Below are 17,220 nucleotides of genomic sequence, written 5' to 3'. Positions count from 1 at the left end.
GGTTAAAGGTTCAGTCACTTCATATTTTTATTTATTTGGTGAATTAAATATTTGATAGTCATAGGACTCAAAAGAGCATAAAAGTTTAAATAAAGAGTCTCCTTCACTTTGTGCAACTGGTAATATTTACATACATATTTAAAAATCATATGCACAGTAGTTTTCAATTACCATGAATCATAACCCAAGGTGACATGGACCAAAACTGGTTCAATGCCTTAAGAGTGGAACAGAGATTCTGCCTGAAACTGAAACACCAGCAACCCCCATGAAGCGCCACAGTTAATGAGTGGTTTGCTGAACATGGATAGAATTCAGCTTCGATAAAATGTCAATTAAACAAGAGTTTTTCAATTTGAGCAAAACTTTGGTTAGTGTCGATTGATCTCAAAAAGTATTTGTATAGTTGACAACCTTACATTTAAAAATATGAAATGATACCTCTATCAAAAGCCTCAAGCTATCAGATGAATTTACACTATGCTTTCAAATCACTTGTTTTAGGCCAATAGGGTCGTAATAGTGCCTGCGGTTAGACACAGTCTATTTTTATTTTTTTATAGAATGATGGTGATATAAAGTTGAGGGATTGCCCTGTCTCCATAGCTCTTCTTTCAGGTTACGAGGTAGTGTGGCGTCTTCACTTGCTCTTGCCCATAGAGGAGCGTAATGGAAGAGTGCCCTCTGCACACGAGTCAGGGTATTGCATCATCTTCTGCCACAGAGTCACCTCCTCCCCTGTAGAATCCGCCTCCACTTCCTCCTTCCCAACCTTCAGTGCGGCTGAAAAGGGCACCAGAAAAACAGTGAACTAAAGTAAGTCTGTCCTGTCCTAAATGTCCCCAGGCTATTGCGCATATAAGTGTTACTCTGCAATATTGTAATTATTCCCCTACCTCCTCATGCCTTTTGCACACATTGTATATAGACTCCCCTTTTTTTCTACTGTGTTATTGACTTGTTAATTGTTTACTCCATGTGTAACTCTGTTGTCTGTTCACACTGCTGTGCTTTATCTTGGCCAGGTCGCAGTTGCAAATGAGAACTTGTTCTCAACTAGCCTACGTGGTTAAATAAAGGTGAAATAAAAATTAAATAAATAAGCCTGGGATAATGATTCAAAGTTGGCCTTAGTGGGTGTGACCATTAGGTGTTGTGGGATTGTTTGATAGATTAAGCCAATGCTATCTGCACCGTGAGTTACTCCCGCTCTTTCTGTATTAGCTCAAGTTTGACGCTTTGGTCCACCAGACTTCACACATTTGGACAGAAATGTCAGGGAATGAGATTTATTTTAACAATAGGCCTACTGCTCTTAGTAATTTAAACTGAGGTAGCTTCACCTTACTACCAACTTTAACATTGGAAAAATAGGTGACCTGCAACAGAAGAGTAAATCAAACACGTAAAACGGTAGAGCAATACTGCCAATGGATATAAACTGAGACTTCCCCGCCATAAATCAACACGGTGTTGTGTGTCATTAATTGTGGCTTTGCTGAGTCGAAACCCCACCCAGGAAGATAAAAAGGTGTTGTCATTACCTGTGCCTGTGCTGAGTCGAACCCCACCCAGGAAGTCATTACTGGACATGGCCTCCCGGTCCCACACTGTCAGCTCTAGCCACATCCCACTTAGCTGGTCTAGGGTCAAGTCTTTGTACACAAATGTGTGGTCGTAGTGAGGGTTCAGAGTTTTCTTCACCACCGGAGTCTTCCTCTTAGTGGACTTGGCCTTCGATGGCAACAAGTACCTAGGTTTAAAAGCATGAGGAAAAGGATTACATTTTGATGAAGGCTAGGTGGCTGAAAAATGTTCTTAAAATGAGCAGGAGTTGCACAATCTCAGGTGAGGATGATGAAACAAAATGGATCTCTGTTAGAGTGAACGTAGAGAGTTAGCGACATCATGCCACCAAGCTAACCCTTTCACAAAGGAATCCGACGTGTCCCCTGCTTTCATTGCCGTCAGGTTCTTGGCCTCTTTGATCAAGACGTGCAACTCCCCTCCCTGCTCCGTCTTTGTCTTCTTGCCTAGAGAGAGTCTCTTGCCTAGGGGAGATAGTGGTGTCAGACAGCCACTGGTAGGGATTGGTCTGACACAGATAGTGCTGACTGGACTTTTCTGTTAGTTTGTGCTGTCGACACGGGCACTCCTACCTTTGGTCTTTTCAGTGGGTGAATTCTTGGTCGAGACATACTTCAGGGAAATCAACAGTTCTCCTTTGTACTGAGAGAAGGCAGAGGACTGCAGTGGTGACGCCTATAGAGGATAATAGTCAGTAAAACCACTAGACCACAGGGTTGTACTGTAGATTAGAAATACATTTAGTGATTGATGTTTTCTGACCATGTGACCTGACCAGGAACAACTGAGCCCTAGTGATGAGACTATTCAGGCTTACTTTTCCCACCAACGCCACACACTCCTCGTGGCCTGCGTCGAGGTTCCTGCAGTCCAGAGGCACCTCCACCTCTCCAAGGAAGGCATTACGGCCCAAGCGGGCATGGTGCCAGACGGAGAGCTGGAGGGAACGATTGAGCACCTGGGAGCGACTGATGGAAAACTGAATGAGGAGAAGAGATTCAGTGAGAGAGTGACACCCTGCTCTCACTGATCCGTCAACTACATCTTAGTAAAGGTTTCCACCCACCCTCTCTGGCCTTTGCATCAGAGTTGCTTGTTCACTATACTCAGAGTTTAAAAAAAGGGCAGCAACAAAATCAATATTTGTTTGTCTTTCACTAACGGCGATTAACTCTCCTTATCTTGAATGCCAATATCAATCTTACTGCCTACTGAAGGAGGCGGCATTATCAACTTAACAACCGGCCATTGAGTAATCAGGGATGTATACAGGGTTAAAGTTCATCAGTGTTCATTTAATTCTACTGCAGTTCCAGAGAGGCCATCACCTTTAGGGTCTCATTGTAAGTGGGGTCCACTGTGTTATGTTTAATGCTGGTTTTTTTCTTGCCAATGCGAGACTTGTCAGGGAGAAGGTAGCACTTGACATACCTGCAGGACAAAAAAACATGAATATTTTCCTACATGTTAAAGAGTTCAAATGAAGCCATATCCCATCTGGTCCTGCAATACCAATAAACTATACTGAAGAAAAATATAAAAACGCAACATGTCAAGTGTTTGTCTCATGTTTCATGAGCTGAAATAAAAGATCCCATAAATTGTCCATATGCCCCAAAAAATGTATCTCAAATTTTGTGCACAAATTGGTTTACATCTGTGATAGTGAACATTTATCCTTTGCCAAGATAATCAATCCACATGACAGGTGTGGCATATCAAGAAGCTGATTAAACAGTATGATCATTACACAGGTGCACCTTGTGCTGGATACTATAAAAGGCCACTAAAATGTGCAGTTGTCACAGGACACAATGACATGCTGACTGCAGAAATGTCCACCAGAGCTGTTGCCAGAGAATTAAATGTTAATTTCTCTACCATAAGCCTCATCCAAAGTCATTTTAGAGAATTTGTATGTATGGCTTCGTGTGGGACAGAGGTTTGCTGATGTCAACATTGTGAACAGAGTGCCCCATGGTGGCGGTGAGGTTGTGGTATGGGCAGGCATAAGCTATGGACAAGGAACACAATTGCATTTTATTGATGGCAATTTTAATGCACAGAAATACCGTGACGAGTACCTGACGCCCATTGTGAGGCCCATTTCTTTTAAGGTATATGTGACCAACAGATGCATATCTGTATTCCCAGTCATGTGAGATCCATAGACTATGGCCTAATTTATTTATTTCAACTGACTGATTTTCTCATATGAACTTTAACCGAGTAAAATCTTTGAAATTGTTGCGTTTCTATTTTTGTTCTGTTATTCAAGTCAAAATATAAAGTGTCTACATTTCCAAACTACAAATGTAGAATTATTTTTCTTCCGTTAAATGTAACCTTTACAATTCTTCCTTTTGGAACTCTGATAATGACCCCTGGGCACATCAAACATTTTGTAAACAGGACAGGGTCTTATCTAAGATGATCTACGTCAGGGATCATCAACTAGATTCAGTTGCGGGACAATTTGTTCTTGAGTGGATGGTCGGAGGGCCGGAACATAAATACAAATAATTTGTAAACGGCAAACTGACCACAAAAAGCTCAAACAGATATGTTTGACTAAAAATCAATTCAAACCTTCCTTACATTTGTATACAATACCATGGTTCTCTCTATTATGTATGGGAATACTTGAACCAATTTCTTCAATTAAAATCACTTGTAGAGGATTTCGTGGTGTTTTTAGTGTTATGTTCAACAGTAAATAAAAGTTGCTCAGAAAATTGGGGGGGGGCAAAATAAAACCACATTTGGCCCGCGGGCCGCCAGTTGGGAAACCTGATCTACATTATGTCATACAGTAATAACACTGAAGTGTGTGTCTAAAGTGAACAACAGGATTACTGGGAATCATTCTCTACAACGCATCTCATCTACTGTCATCATAAAAACATGACGAGACTCATTGCAACCTACGGTAGAATAGTGTTGGTCTCACTTGAAGGAGTGGGGGATACTATCACTGTTGGCAATGACATGATGGAATGCATCTGAATAGTGTAAAGCAGCTTTGTTGAAAGAAAATTCCAGAGCGGCATCCACCCCGACTTTCATCCACCCAGTGTTTTCAGATGTGGGGATATGAAGGAGAGGAAACATTATTGAGACGCACCCATCATTTCCTACTGAGACAACTGTTAAACCCTAGTCCTGAGGGGACACTCACGGGTTTGAGCGCTGGCGCCTGGCGTCCCCATGGGCCAGCGAGTGACACTCCTTGACGAGGACGGCCAGGCTCTGGGTGGTGTCATCGTAGCTGATAGAGAACACGATGTCCCCGCTCACCTCCACGCTGTCATAATCTCCTGCCTCACTGTAAATACTCATCAGACTGCCCAGTGTGCTCTGTGGTGGACACACACACACACTTCTGTTAGTAGTTGGTTTAAATGCATTCATATTGACTACAATTCTATAACTTGGAATTCAAAATGAGCAAAAATTGTGACCAGACATGTAAAGGTAACAATTTCAATCAAGTAACAAACTTCCTGGAAAGCACACAAATGAGGCCTGTGACAATGAAAATCAGGTCAGTCAAATTTGCATGCCCTGAAGCAACTTTGAGCGGGAGCTTTTGTTGCCATGGTAACTTAATTAGGCAGCAGCTCACAACACAAACCAGGATATCCTGAATTGTCTCAAAGTTCTGGTTCAATAACTATCTTGAGGAACTCTAAAAATAGCATCACACACTAACTAGAACCTTTGAAAATAGGATAAGTGAGAATCGCATGCATTTACCTTGGAGCCGCGAAGATTTGAGGTACTTGAGCACACCTTTCTATGGATGCTCACCAAGTTATCAATGTCTTCATCCTCCTCATCATCCTGCAAGCACAGCAAACCATTTAAAATCATGAAAAAGACAATGCAACTGCATCTCTCACCAATACTAGCACTATAAGGAAGTATTTTGTAGTATAGTGAAGCCTTATGCATTAGTCTGTAATGAGGAAGAGGTACTGCTCACTGGCACATTGAGCCCAGGCACCGACTTGCTCCGGTCACCCATAAAGCCCTCTGATGCTTCAGCCCCTCCTCACGCAGGTCCAGCACAGATGTGAATTCTGAGCGAAACCCATGGAGACGCATTCAAATGAAGCATGTCTTTGTTAACTCAAGCAGGCCAGATGCCCTTAAAACAAAACAATATTTGAATAGAGTTTGGGAGTCAGGGCTACCGAGGCAACAAGAGTCTCACCGGAGGGTTTCTGAACTCGTCTGACGCTCTTCTTGAACAGGCCGCCATCTTCCAATGCGACAGACCCCGTGCCAGAACTAACACTACGACGACTTACTACGGAGGACTATGGAAAGAGGCATGGGTTACAGTCAGGTGTGACAGTATAATATGTATTGGCTGGAGTCATGAGGACTAATACAGGGTCAGGGTCAATTCCATTATTTTTCATGCGGACTTTTCACTTGGCGACTTGACTGACCACTAAAATGGAACTGACCCCAACACCTGATTGATAGGTAAACGGTCTCCTTACCGTGTCTGCATCCGAGGTGGGGCTGTGGCTACTGACGAGGTCAGCTTTGACTAGACCATTCAAACTGGTCCCTGTTGGACTAGACTGACCTGTGCTCTCCTCCTTCCTGGATCATAAACACCATTCATAATGAGCAGACATCCCAAAATAAGTTTTGTTAGCATGTAGCGCTAATGCTATAGGCCTATTTGTTTGGATGTAGACTTACCTTGGTAAGAGAGGAGTCCCAAGAGAGGACTCGGTCTCTGTCATGACACTGCTCAGGCTGGCTTTCTCTGCAGGCTCATTGTCCCTGTGCTGCTGTTGCTCCTGCTGCTCCTTGGTCTTAACTCCCACGGATTCTTCGGAGACTTCGTCTAGCAGACTGAGAAGGTTGAAATAACAGTGTCAAAATGTTATATGTTGAATTGAAACTCCATCCACATATTACAGTAACTGCATCACACTATTGATTGTAAAAGTATGTGTTGTCACCCCAGATAAAAATAGGACTCACTCCTTGTTGGAGGCTGCTAGGTCCCTCAGTCTGGGTCGGGGAACAGGGGTGGTGGGCTGGCTGGGGTTCAACTCTGTACTGTTCAACAGGAGTGCTCCCATGTTCTCCCTCTTCCTCACTAAAACAGAACAACAAGCTTTAGCATGACAGGCAACTGGTAATATGCTGACAGTGGCTTCATTCATTCAGACAGGGATTTCCTTACTGGGAAGTGCCACTGCTTACATATCAATATTGAAATTTAGTAGAGAAAAATAGGACAAATTGCTATGCTGCCACGCCACTGACAATGACATTCCACTCGGCACCAGCAGTGAAAGTCGTTTTGGGTTTCCAATTGAATAGAGCGTTACCCACAACTTGGTGGTTCCTGGACTCACGTGGGAGCCTCTTTTTGAGGGAAGTCCTCACTATGTCGTGTCCAGGGGTGGTGAAGAAGCGGTTGACTCGCTGGTCATAGAACCAGTCTCCGGTGACCTTCTTTAGATCACTGGAGAAAATAACACCACACATTACCACCACGTTAAAACATCATCAAATATATAGACCACAACTCTAAGGGTGACATGCTGACAGTGCGAAAACGTTGTAAAAATAAACACAGAAAAATATATTTTTTACACAAGTTTAGAATGCTTCAGATATGCATAGCGTGCATCCGCGAGATGTAAACCCGCCGAAAGTATTATCGTCTCCTTGTGGGCGTTGTACAGTCAGAGTCTTTGACATTAACAAAAACATCACGCTTTGCATATAGATACAGCAAACACAGGGATGAACATGACAGAGAAATAGACTCTTACGCCTCTTTAGCACACACACTGCACACCCAGGATCCATTGGGGCACACTGAGCAGCAGTTGTGGCACACTTGGTGTTTGCATGCCCTACACTGGCTGGAGCCGGCAGATAGTGGACCAAGTGGTTCCTGGCAGCGGCCGCAGCTACGCTCACTGTACTTCCCACTGCTACGCCTGGCGCCCTTCCTCATAATGTCCAGCAGTTCAGTCTTCAGCTTCCTAAAACAACAGGGGGGGGGCATTGGTTAGACCCCTGCCTATTGGTGTCTGTGTTGACATCTTTGCATAACTGGATGTTGAAAGTCTAGTGACTGCCTCCATCTGCACTCGTGAAATACTGAGTTGAGGTCAATGCTAGATTGCCACCAGCATGCACTGTATCGCTTTCACCGGTCCTGTCTTTTTAGATCAGATTAAGGAAATGAGACAACGGCAGGAGGAAGCCACTTTAGGACTATTGAGATGCAGCTCGGGAGGGGAGTTCTCACCGGACACGGTGCTCTTCAGCCTGCCTCAGTTCCGCGTCCCTCCGCAGCACCTCCAGGATCAGCTCCTGCTCCGAGTCAGTCAGGAAGGCCACATTAATCATGTCTGCAGCCTGTGGCATTGCACCTCCGTCCCAGGCTAACCCCTTGGGGATTATCACCCTAGGCCAGACAGGCTCCTGCTAGCCAAAGAAGAGAACAGGGCTGAGTTCAGAAGGCACAAAATGGGAACATGTTTTATCCATCTATTTCTGATTTCTGCCTGAAAATGCCTTTCCACTGCTTTACCAAGCACCATAGCTTACATTTGAAATCAAATCCCTCATGATATCACAGTGAAAACCAGTGTGAAAGTCCTGATCCCAAACATCAGCAGCATTGAAGGTGGAGTAAAGCTGATCGGAGGCTTTTCCCCCAGCTAATGTCCATTTAATGGAGGACCCACTTTCAGTACATGAGTAACAACCTCACATACAGTACAGGCTACTCAGAAAGAGCACAGCATTACAGTGGACCACTGCAGGAGAGAGTGTGCGTTTAAACAATGGGAGGGCTTGCTGTGAGGGGAAAGGACAGAGACCGGTAGACTGTGCAGGACTAGCAGACATACAGACAAAGGGGACTGTTAGTGGATGGTATTACCCTTAGCTCCTCCACTAGTGAGCCTCCATGCAGAGAGGCTGCTGCTGCCACAGTGTCAGAAGCTTCTCACTCTGCCTTGCTGGAGCTGGCTGGGTAATTAGGAAGATGGAGCTGGCAAGCATGGACAGACCCAGACAACACAGTGACCTAGCTTAGAGCCAACAGCCTGAGATGGCCCTGCTGCAGACAAACCAGAGTGAAGGTGGACTAGTGGAACATTTCCAAGACTGACTGACCAGATATATCCAGGTGAAAGCTATGATCCTTTATTGATGTAACCTGTTAAATCCCCCTTTTTTAAATCAGTAGATACAGGGGAGGAGACAGGTTAAAGAAGGACTTTTAATTCAGCTTTGAGACATGGAGGGTGAATGGGCGAGACAAAGGATTTAAGTGCCTTTGAACGGGGTATAGTAGTAGGTGCCAGACGAACACAGAACTGCAACACTGCTGGGGTTTTCATGCTCAACAGTTTCCCTTATGTCTCAAGTATGGTCCACCACCCAAAGGACATGCATCCAACTTGACACAACTGTGGCAAGCATTGGAGGAATGCCATCACTTTTTATAGTCCATGGCCTGAAGAATTGAGGCTGTTCTGAGGGCAAATGGGGGTGCAACTCAATATTAGGAAGGTATTCCTAATGTTTTGTACACTGTGTAAATCTCACCAGGATGTACAGTACGGTGTCATTTCCACTGGAGTAAACACCAAACTACAACACCTTTAACAAACTAAGCCTATAACGTTGTACTGTATATGCTTACATCATGTAGAAAATCCTTTGCAGGGAAAGAAAACAGCCCTGCCTAAGTGTATCTTGAGCTTTGAGTCAGGTACACAAACATAAATTAACATTTGTTGACATACAGATAGTGATTTTATTTCGACATGTTATAATTTACTATAGGATGACAGGATGACTTGGGAAAATAGTCTCTACCTAATCTTACTTTGACAGGCGCTGGCACGCATATAGAAGAATAGATAGATGATGACAAATAGGATCCAGGATCCTTGAGGTTTTAAACCCCGTTGACAGGGTGAACGTTTGCTTGAGGGAATTTGAACAGGAAAGCTAAAAACAACACGAGCTCAGCGTATCGCAGGGTTCCCACCCTCTAAGGACATGGAGCGGCGGGTGGAGTGCACTGGTTAAACCATTTGTTTAAGCCTGACATCAAGCCTGTCATCGGCCATGTTCCAGTTATGAGCTTCAATCTCTAGGTGAATCCAGAACCTCAGAAGACAGTGAATAGTCAAGTTGAGCGTTTAATTTTTTTTTTAAAGACACTTCAATTTTTTTGACAACTCTGAATTTACTGTGAACACACTATATTTTTAAGGCAAGGCAACGTTTTTATCTGCTCAGGAATAGTTTCAGTGTGAGCCAGCACATTTCGAGAAATAGTGTACAAAAGTATTGTTGACCACATGGTATGGAAACCCGAGTGCCAAGAAGAGGACAACAACTGTCCAGGGCAGCAAATATGGATAGCAAGATAGTTAGCAAACCTCAAAAAGCAGTTCAATAACATATACAGTTTCTTCAGAAAGTATTCATACTCCTTGACTTATTCCACATTTAGAGCCTGAATTCAAAATTAATTAAATATATTCATTCTCACCAATACCACACAATACCCCATAACGACAAAGTGAAAACATGTTTTTAGATATTGTTGCCAATTTATTGAGAATGAAATACAGAAAGATCTCATTTACATTAGTATTCACACTAGGGCTGACCCCAATTTACTGGTCGATATGCTGTTGGTCGACCAAGATTTTACACACACACCCAGTCAAAAGTTTGGACACATCTACTCATTCAAAAGGTTTTTATTTTTACTATTTTCTACATTGTAGAATAATAGTGTAGACAAACTATGAAATAACACATATGGAATAATGTAGTAAACAAAAAAGGGTTTAGATATATTTTATATTCTTCAAAGTAGCCACCCTTTGCCTTTGACAGCTTTGCACACTCTTGGCATTCTCTCAACCAGCGTCACCTGGAATGCTTTTCCAATTGTCTTGAGGGAATTCCCACATATGCTGAGCACTTGTTGGCTGCTTTTCTTTCACTCTGCGATCCAACTCATCTCAAACCATCTCAATTGGGTTGAGGTAGGGTGATTGTGGAGGCCAGGTCATCTGATGCAGCACTCCATCACTCTCCTTGGCCAAAAAGCCCTTACACAGCCTGGAGGTGTGTGTGTGCTGGGTCATTGTCCTGTTGAAAAATAGCAAACCAGATGGAATGGCATATTGCTGCAGAATGCTGTGGTAGCCATGCTGGTTAAGTGTGCCTTGAACTCTAAATAAATCACAGACAGTGTCGCCAGCAAAGCACCATCTCACCATCACACTTTCTCCTCCATGCTTCACGGTGGAAACCACACACGCGGAGAGCATCCAAAATAGAAAACCGCTTGGCATTCAGGCCAAAGCATTCAATCTTGGTTTCATCAGACCACAGAATCTTGTTTCTCATGATCTGAGCGTCCTTTAGGTGCCTTTTGGCAAACGCCAAGCGGGCTTTCATGTGCCTTTTACTGAGGAGTGACTTCATCTGGCCACTCAACCGTAAAGGCCTGATTGATGGAGTGGTACAGAGATGGTTGTCCTTCTGGAATGTTCTCCCATCTCAACAGAGAAATTCTGGAGCTCTCTCAGAGGGACCATCGGGTTCTCGGTCACCTCCCTGACCAAGACCCTTCTCCCCGATTGCTCAGTTTGGCTGGGCGGCAGGCTTTAAAAAGAGTCTTGGTGGTTCCAAACGTCTTCCATTTAAGAATGATGTAGGCCATTTTGTTCTTGGGGACCTTCAATGCTGAAAAAATATATAATTGTACCCTTCCCCAGATCTGTGCCTCGACACAATCCTTTCTCTGAGCTCTACGGACGGCTCTAATTGCTTTGACTTGGTTTTTGCTCTGATATGCACTGTCAACTGTGGGACCTTATATAGACAGGTGTGTGCCTTTCCAAATCATGTGATAAATTCAATTGATTGGACAAGGGGACTCGAATTAACTTGTAGAAACATCTCAAAGATGATCAATGGAAACAGCCAAAGCAAAGCTGGAAAATGTAAGTCCTTGAGTGGCCCATCCAAATCCCAGACATGAATCCCATTGAAAATATGTGGAAAGACTTGAAGATTGCTGTTCTCCGCCGCTCCCCGCCTAGCCTTTATTTATTTTTTATTTAACTAGGCAAGTCAGTTAAGAACACATTATTATTTACAATGATGGCCTACAGCTTAACAGAGCTTGAGAAAATCTGCAAGGAAGAAAGGGAGAAAAAAAACAATTCCAAATGTGAAAAGCTGATACAGACGACTCAAAGCTGCAATTGGCTCCAAAGGTGTTTCTACAAAGTATTGATTAGAGTGAAAATGTCATTTTCAATAAATGTGCAAACATTTCTAAAACATGTTTTCACTTTGTCATTATGGGGTATTTTGTGTAGCTGGGTGAGTGGAAAAAATGATTTAATCCATTTTGAATTCATGATGTAACACAGCAAAATGTGGAATAAGTCAAGGGGTATGAATACTTTCTAAAGGCACTACAAGTGCTGAGCACTCAGAGCAAAGCACTGACTATAGCTAATTACCCATCCACTATTTCCAGTTTGAAAAGCTCCCCTCAGGGAGGAGATATCTAAGAATATCTATAAAAATAAATTTGACCCAAGTTGTTGATAATGGTCTCAGATCCTGATGTACGTACATATGAATGATTTAATCCTGGAGGTGATCAGGTGCCCTTCAGTCTTAATGATGATGTATTTTTTACTAGGAATTCTTGATGTTGATTGTGGCTTTTAGACCAATGTATAGCCGTCTAACAGGAAACTGCACTTGCACTTTTGTAGTTCGTATAGTTTATTATTTTTGAGGATGATGGAGTCCTGATGGCTTTTAATGTCTGTTTTTATGTTGTGAAGCCAAAGACACATTGGGTGGACAATAAAGTTTTTCTAATTCTAATAATGTTGAGTGAGTTTAAGCAGAGAAAAAAAAACTTGATTTCAATTCCATAGCCCTCATTACCACAGTGTCTGTGTGCTATGCTGTGTCACTCACGCAGAACTTTGGAGAGAAACCTTTTCCTCATTGTTTTAACGCTTGAGGCCAATTGACTCACATTTGGGAAGTGTACAATGCCTTGTAGGGCAGCTCAGCAGGCGGCTGCCTACTTCAAGGGAATGCGTGTGTCACAGAAACAGATGACAGTGCCCTGGGATATTTCTAGAGTCAATAGACACTAAGAAGGAGATCAACAGAAAGAGTGAGGACAAATTGTATGAATAGCAACGTTAATAAATAAAAAATAAAAAGGTGAATACAGGAAAGAAAACTCCACATAAAGTGCTTTTCCGGGGGCATCTTAGGTTGTGTTTACAGCCCAATTCTGATGTTTTCGCCACTAATTGGTATTTTGACCGATCAGATTCTTTGCCAAAATATCAGATTTGGGCTGCCTGTGTAAACATAGTCTCATTGTAGGTATAGGCTATAATAAAAGGAAAGTTAATTCCAATTTAACAATGCATGAGAATAGCATAGTTTAATGTGCAATTTTCTTGACAGTAACTCAATAAGTAATGTAAGTCTAACAGCAAATGTAGGACTACTTCAAAGTATGTAATTTACCTCATTTGCCAAAAGGACTTGACAAAAAATGCAGTAGGCTACATTTGATTGTTTTCTTGTAGCATACTGTATTTTATCTTGTAGCATACTGTATTTTTTCTTGTAGCATACTGTATTTTTTCTTGTAGCATACTGTATTTTTTCTTGTAGCATACTGTATTTTGTCTTGTAGCATACTGTATTTTTTCTAACAGCCCAAATGTAATCAAACAAATCTATTGTAGGCCTAGAGACAATGCATGATGTGGCTGGATTTAAGATTGTGTTGGCAACACATCCAGTTAATTGGACATTATTGAAAAAGCGCAGTTGTTTATCAACACACATGATCTGCTGAATAAGACAACGCTACATAAGAAATGCATCTGAATGAGCGAGCGCAAATAGAGTTCACACAAGATTTGTCAGTCTCAAAAAATGTATTTTAACACCTGTCCAGACGGTGTTTTAATTCCATTGAGAAAAATCGAAAACTTCACTTCGATTGTGATTCAAATTAATTGACCATAACACTTTCTTTCGTTCCCAAATCTTGGGAGGGAGGAGGTGAAAAATAATCAAATGGAATAATACAACTTTCAAAGCAGACTGGTAGCGGACAAAACAAGTGCACGGGTATATCGTCTGTTCGCAACGTCAATGAATCGAGGATCGTAAATCATTCCTAAGGGAGGTTTCCCATATCAGGAAAAGGTATTCAACAATTTACTGTCGTGTAAACATTTTTTGGATTGCAACTGTAATTCAATAAAACCGTTTGAATGAATGTTATAGATCACAACAAACTCAACTTACCGCTCAACCCTTTGCTGCAATGTGTCAGCGTGACTCCCACAGTCTACCTTCCAGTCTCTTTCCTGCACTCTGAAACTGTTGACTTTCAGCGTTGGTTATAATCATCACATCCCGGAAGATATGGAAAATTTGTGACAGCGGTGGGGCGACAAATAGCTACAGACGTTTTCCGCAGCAGGTGCATTCCCTCTGCTCTATTTCCCTACTTTTCTGAGAGAAAAAAGCAGAAGCAGTGCTAATTAATTCAATACCAGTAGTTTCCACAAGTAAATAACCAAACCCCGTGCAAATAATTTAGTAAAATTAAATAATAATGTGGAGCATTATTCTATTGTGGAAATAATGCAAGAGGCAAAATACACAAATACTTAGCTATTACATTTTTAATTTTTTTTTAAATTTTTGTGTGTAATTGTATACTATATCCCTTATTTGGCCAGATATTTCATCCTATGGTTACAATATTTATAAACAAATGTGTAACAAATATGTTCCCAGACAGGCACCATGTGGCAAGTCAGTCATTGTGATGTGATGACATTTTGTCAAATCAGTTGTAAAACAACTGGTAAAAAACTGCTTCATTTTCACATTGAATAAACCTTTAAAATCATGTTTTACCTAAAATAGCAACATTATTATTACAGTGCATTCAGAAAGTATTCAGACCCCTTCACTTTTTCCATATTTTGTTACAAACGTATTCTAAAATGGATTAAATTAAAAATGTTCCTCATCAATCTACACACAATACACTATAATGACAAAACGAAAAACGTTTTTTAAAGAAATGTTTGAAAATTAATTCAAATTAAAAAACGTATACTTTATATACATAAGTATTCAGACCCTTTGCTATGAGACTCGAAATTGAGGTCAGGTGCATCCTGTTTCCATGGATCATCCTTGAGATGTTTCTACAACTTGATTTGAGTCCATCTGTGGTAAACTCAAATGATTGGACATGATTTGGAAAGGCACACACCTGTCTATATAAAGGTCCCCCAGTTGACAGTGTATGTAAGAGCAAACATCATGCCATGAGGTCGAAGGAATTGTCCATAGAGCTCCGAGACAGGATTGTGTCGAGGCACAAATCTGGGGAAGGGTACCAAAACATTTCTGCAGCATTGAAGGTCACCAAGAACACAGTGGCCTCCATCATTCTTAAATGGAAGAAGTTTGGAACCACCAAGACTCTTCCTAGAACTGGTCACCCAGCCAAACTGAGGAATCGGGGAGAAGGGCATTGGTCAGGGAGGTGACCAAGAACCCGCTGGTCGCTGACAGAGCTCCAGAGTTCCTCTGTGGAGATGGGAGAACCTTACAGAAGGACAACCATCTATGCAGTACTCCACCAATCAGGCCTTTGTGGTAGAGTAGCCAGGCGGAAGCCACTCCTCAGTAAAAGGCACACAACAGTATGCTTGGAGTTTGCCAAAAGGTGCGTAAAGGACTCTCAGACCATGAGAAACTCTTTAGCCTGTGTCCAGCGTCACGTCTGGAGGAAACCTGCCACCATTCCTACAGTAAAGCATGGTGGTGGAAGCATCATGCTGTGGGGATGTTTTTCAGTGGCAGGCAGTGGGAGACTAGTCAGGATCGAGGGAAAGATGAACGGATTAAAGTACAGCGAGATCCTTGATGAAAACCTGCTCCAGAGCGCTCAGGACCTCAACCTGGGGCGAAGGTTCACCTTCCAAAAGGACAACAACCCCTAAGCACCCAGCCAAGACAACGCATGAGTGGCTTCGGGACGAATCTCTGAATGTCCTTGAGAGGCCTAGCCAGAGCCCAGACTTGAACCCGATCAAACATCTCTGGAGAGACCTGAAAATAGCTGTGCAGCGACACTCCCCATCCAACCTGACAGAGCTTGAGAGGGTCTGGAGAGAAGAATGGGAGAAACTCCCCAAATACAGGTGTGCCAAGCTTGTAGAGTCATACCAAAGATGATGGCACCTTTAACGTTTGTTTGAGGACCGCCATAGAAGAAGAACACAAGTTTAGTGTTAACCAAGTTCAGCTCCCCCCCCTGTAAAATCTCTGTATTTTAACTTCATTATTATACTGTAATTAGCAGTCAAATCAAAAGTAGGCAACCAAAAAAAGATCAGCTGCATAATTTCTAATCGGCCATATATCTCAGCCTCCAGTATTTATGCTGCAGTAGTTTATGTGTCGGGGGGCTAGGGTCAGTTTGTTTATCTGGAGTACTTCTCCTGTCCTATTCGGTGTCCTGTGTAAATCTAAGTGTGCGTTCTCTAATTCTCTCCTTCTCTCTTTCTTTCTCTCTCTCGGAGGACCTGAGCCCTAGAACCATGCCCCAGGACTACCTGACATGATGACTCCTTGCTGTCCCCAGTCCACCTGGCCATGCTGCTGCTCCAGTTTCAACTGGCCTGGGCCCTAGGACCATGTCCCAGGACTACCTGACATGAGGACTCCTTGCTGTCCCCAGTCCACCTGGCCATGCTCCTGCTCCAGTTTCAACTGTTCTGCCTTACTATTATTCAACCATGCTGGTCATTTATGAACATTTGAACATCTTGGCCACGTTCTGTTATAATCTCCACCTGGCACAGCCAGAAGAGGACTGGCCACCCCACATATGCTCTCTCTAATTCTCTCTTTCTTTCTCTCTCTCGGAGGACCTGAGCCCTAGGACCGTGCCCCAGGACTACCTGACATGATGGCTCCTTGCTGTCCCCAGTCCATCTGACTGTGCTGCTGCTCCAGTTTCAACTGTTCTGCCTTATTATTATTTGACCATGCTGGTCATTTATGAACATTTGAACATCTTGGTCATGTTCTGTTATAATCTCTACCCGGCACAGCCAGAAGAGGACTGGCCACCCCACATAGCCCGGTTCCTCTCTAGGTTTCTTCCTAGGTTTTGGCCTTTCTAGGGAGTTTTTCCTAGCCACCGTGCTTTTACACCTGCATTGTTTGCTGTTTGGGGTTTTAGGCTGGGTTTCTGTACAGCACTTTGAGATATCAGCTGATGTACGAAGGGCTATATAAATAAATTTGATTTGATTTGATATACTGTACATATAAAATACCAGTCAAAAGTTTGGACACACCTACTCATTCAAGGGTTTTGCTTTATTTGTACTATTTTCTACACTGTAGAGTAATAGTGAAGACATCAAAACTATGAAATAACACATATTGAATCATGTAGTAACCAAAAAAGTGTTAAGCAAATCAAAATATATTTTATATTTGAGA

The 17,220-nt window shown here is 42.5% G+C and overlaps 1 protein-coding gene across 1 annotated transcript; it reads right to left on the bottom strand.

The window, feature by feature from the left end:
• Positions 1 to 9: 9 nt before the first annotated feature.
• Positions 10 to 14,188, bottom strand: LOC123993323 (synaptotagmin-like protein 4). The gene is given in 18 exon segments (XM_046295342.1): positions 10 to 783; positions 1,545 to 1,753; positions 1,925 to 2,051; positions 2,160 to 2,262; positions 2,405 to 2,566; positions 2,916 to 3,018; positions 4,766 to 4,944; positions 5,344 to 5,430; positions 5,573 to 5,622; positions 5,625 to 5,669; positions 5,804 to 5,909; positions 6,099 to 6,204; positions 6,307 to 6,462; positions 6,595 to 6,712; positions 6,975 to 7,084; positions 7,398 to 7,613; positions 7,883 to 8,058; positions 13,987 to 14,188. Coding segments are annotated over 17 exon segments (2,139 nt in total). The 5' UTR covers positions 8,002 to 8,058; positions 13,987 to 14,188; the 3' UTR covers positions 10 to 640.
• Between the last annotated feature and the right edge of the window lie 3,032 nt (positions 14,189 to 17,220).

The sequence above is a fragment of the Oncorhynchus gorbuscha genome, linkage group LG13, assembly GCF_021184085.1.
Source record: "Oncorhynchus gorbuscha isolate QuinsamMale2020 ecotype Even-year linkage group LG13, OgorEven_v1.0, whole genome shotgun sequence".
Lineage (NCBI taxonomy): Eukaryota > Metazoa > Chordata > Actinopteri > Salmoniformes > Salmonidae > Oncorhynchus > Oncorhynchus gorbuscha.
The sequence above is the reverse complement of the archived record's forward strand: the minus strand, read 5'-3'. Positions and strand labels throughout refer to the sequence as shown.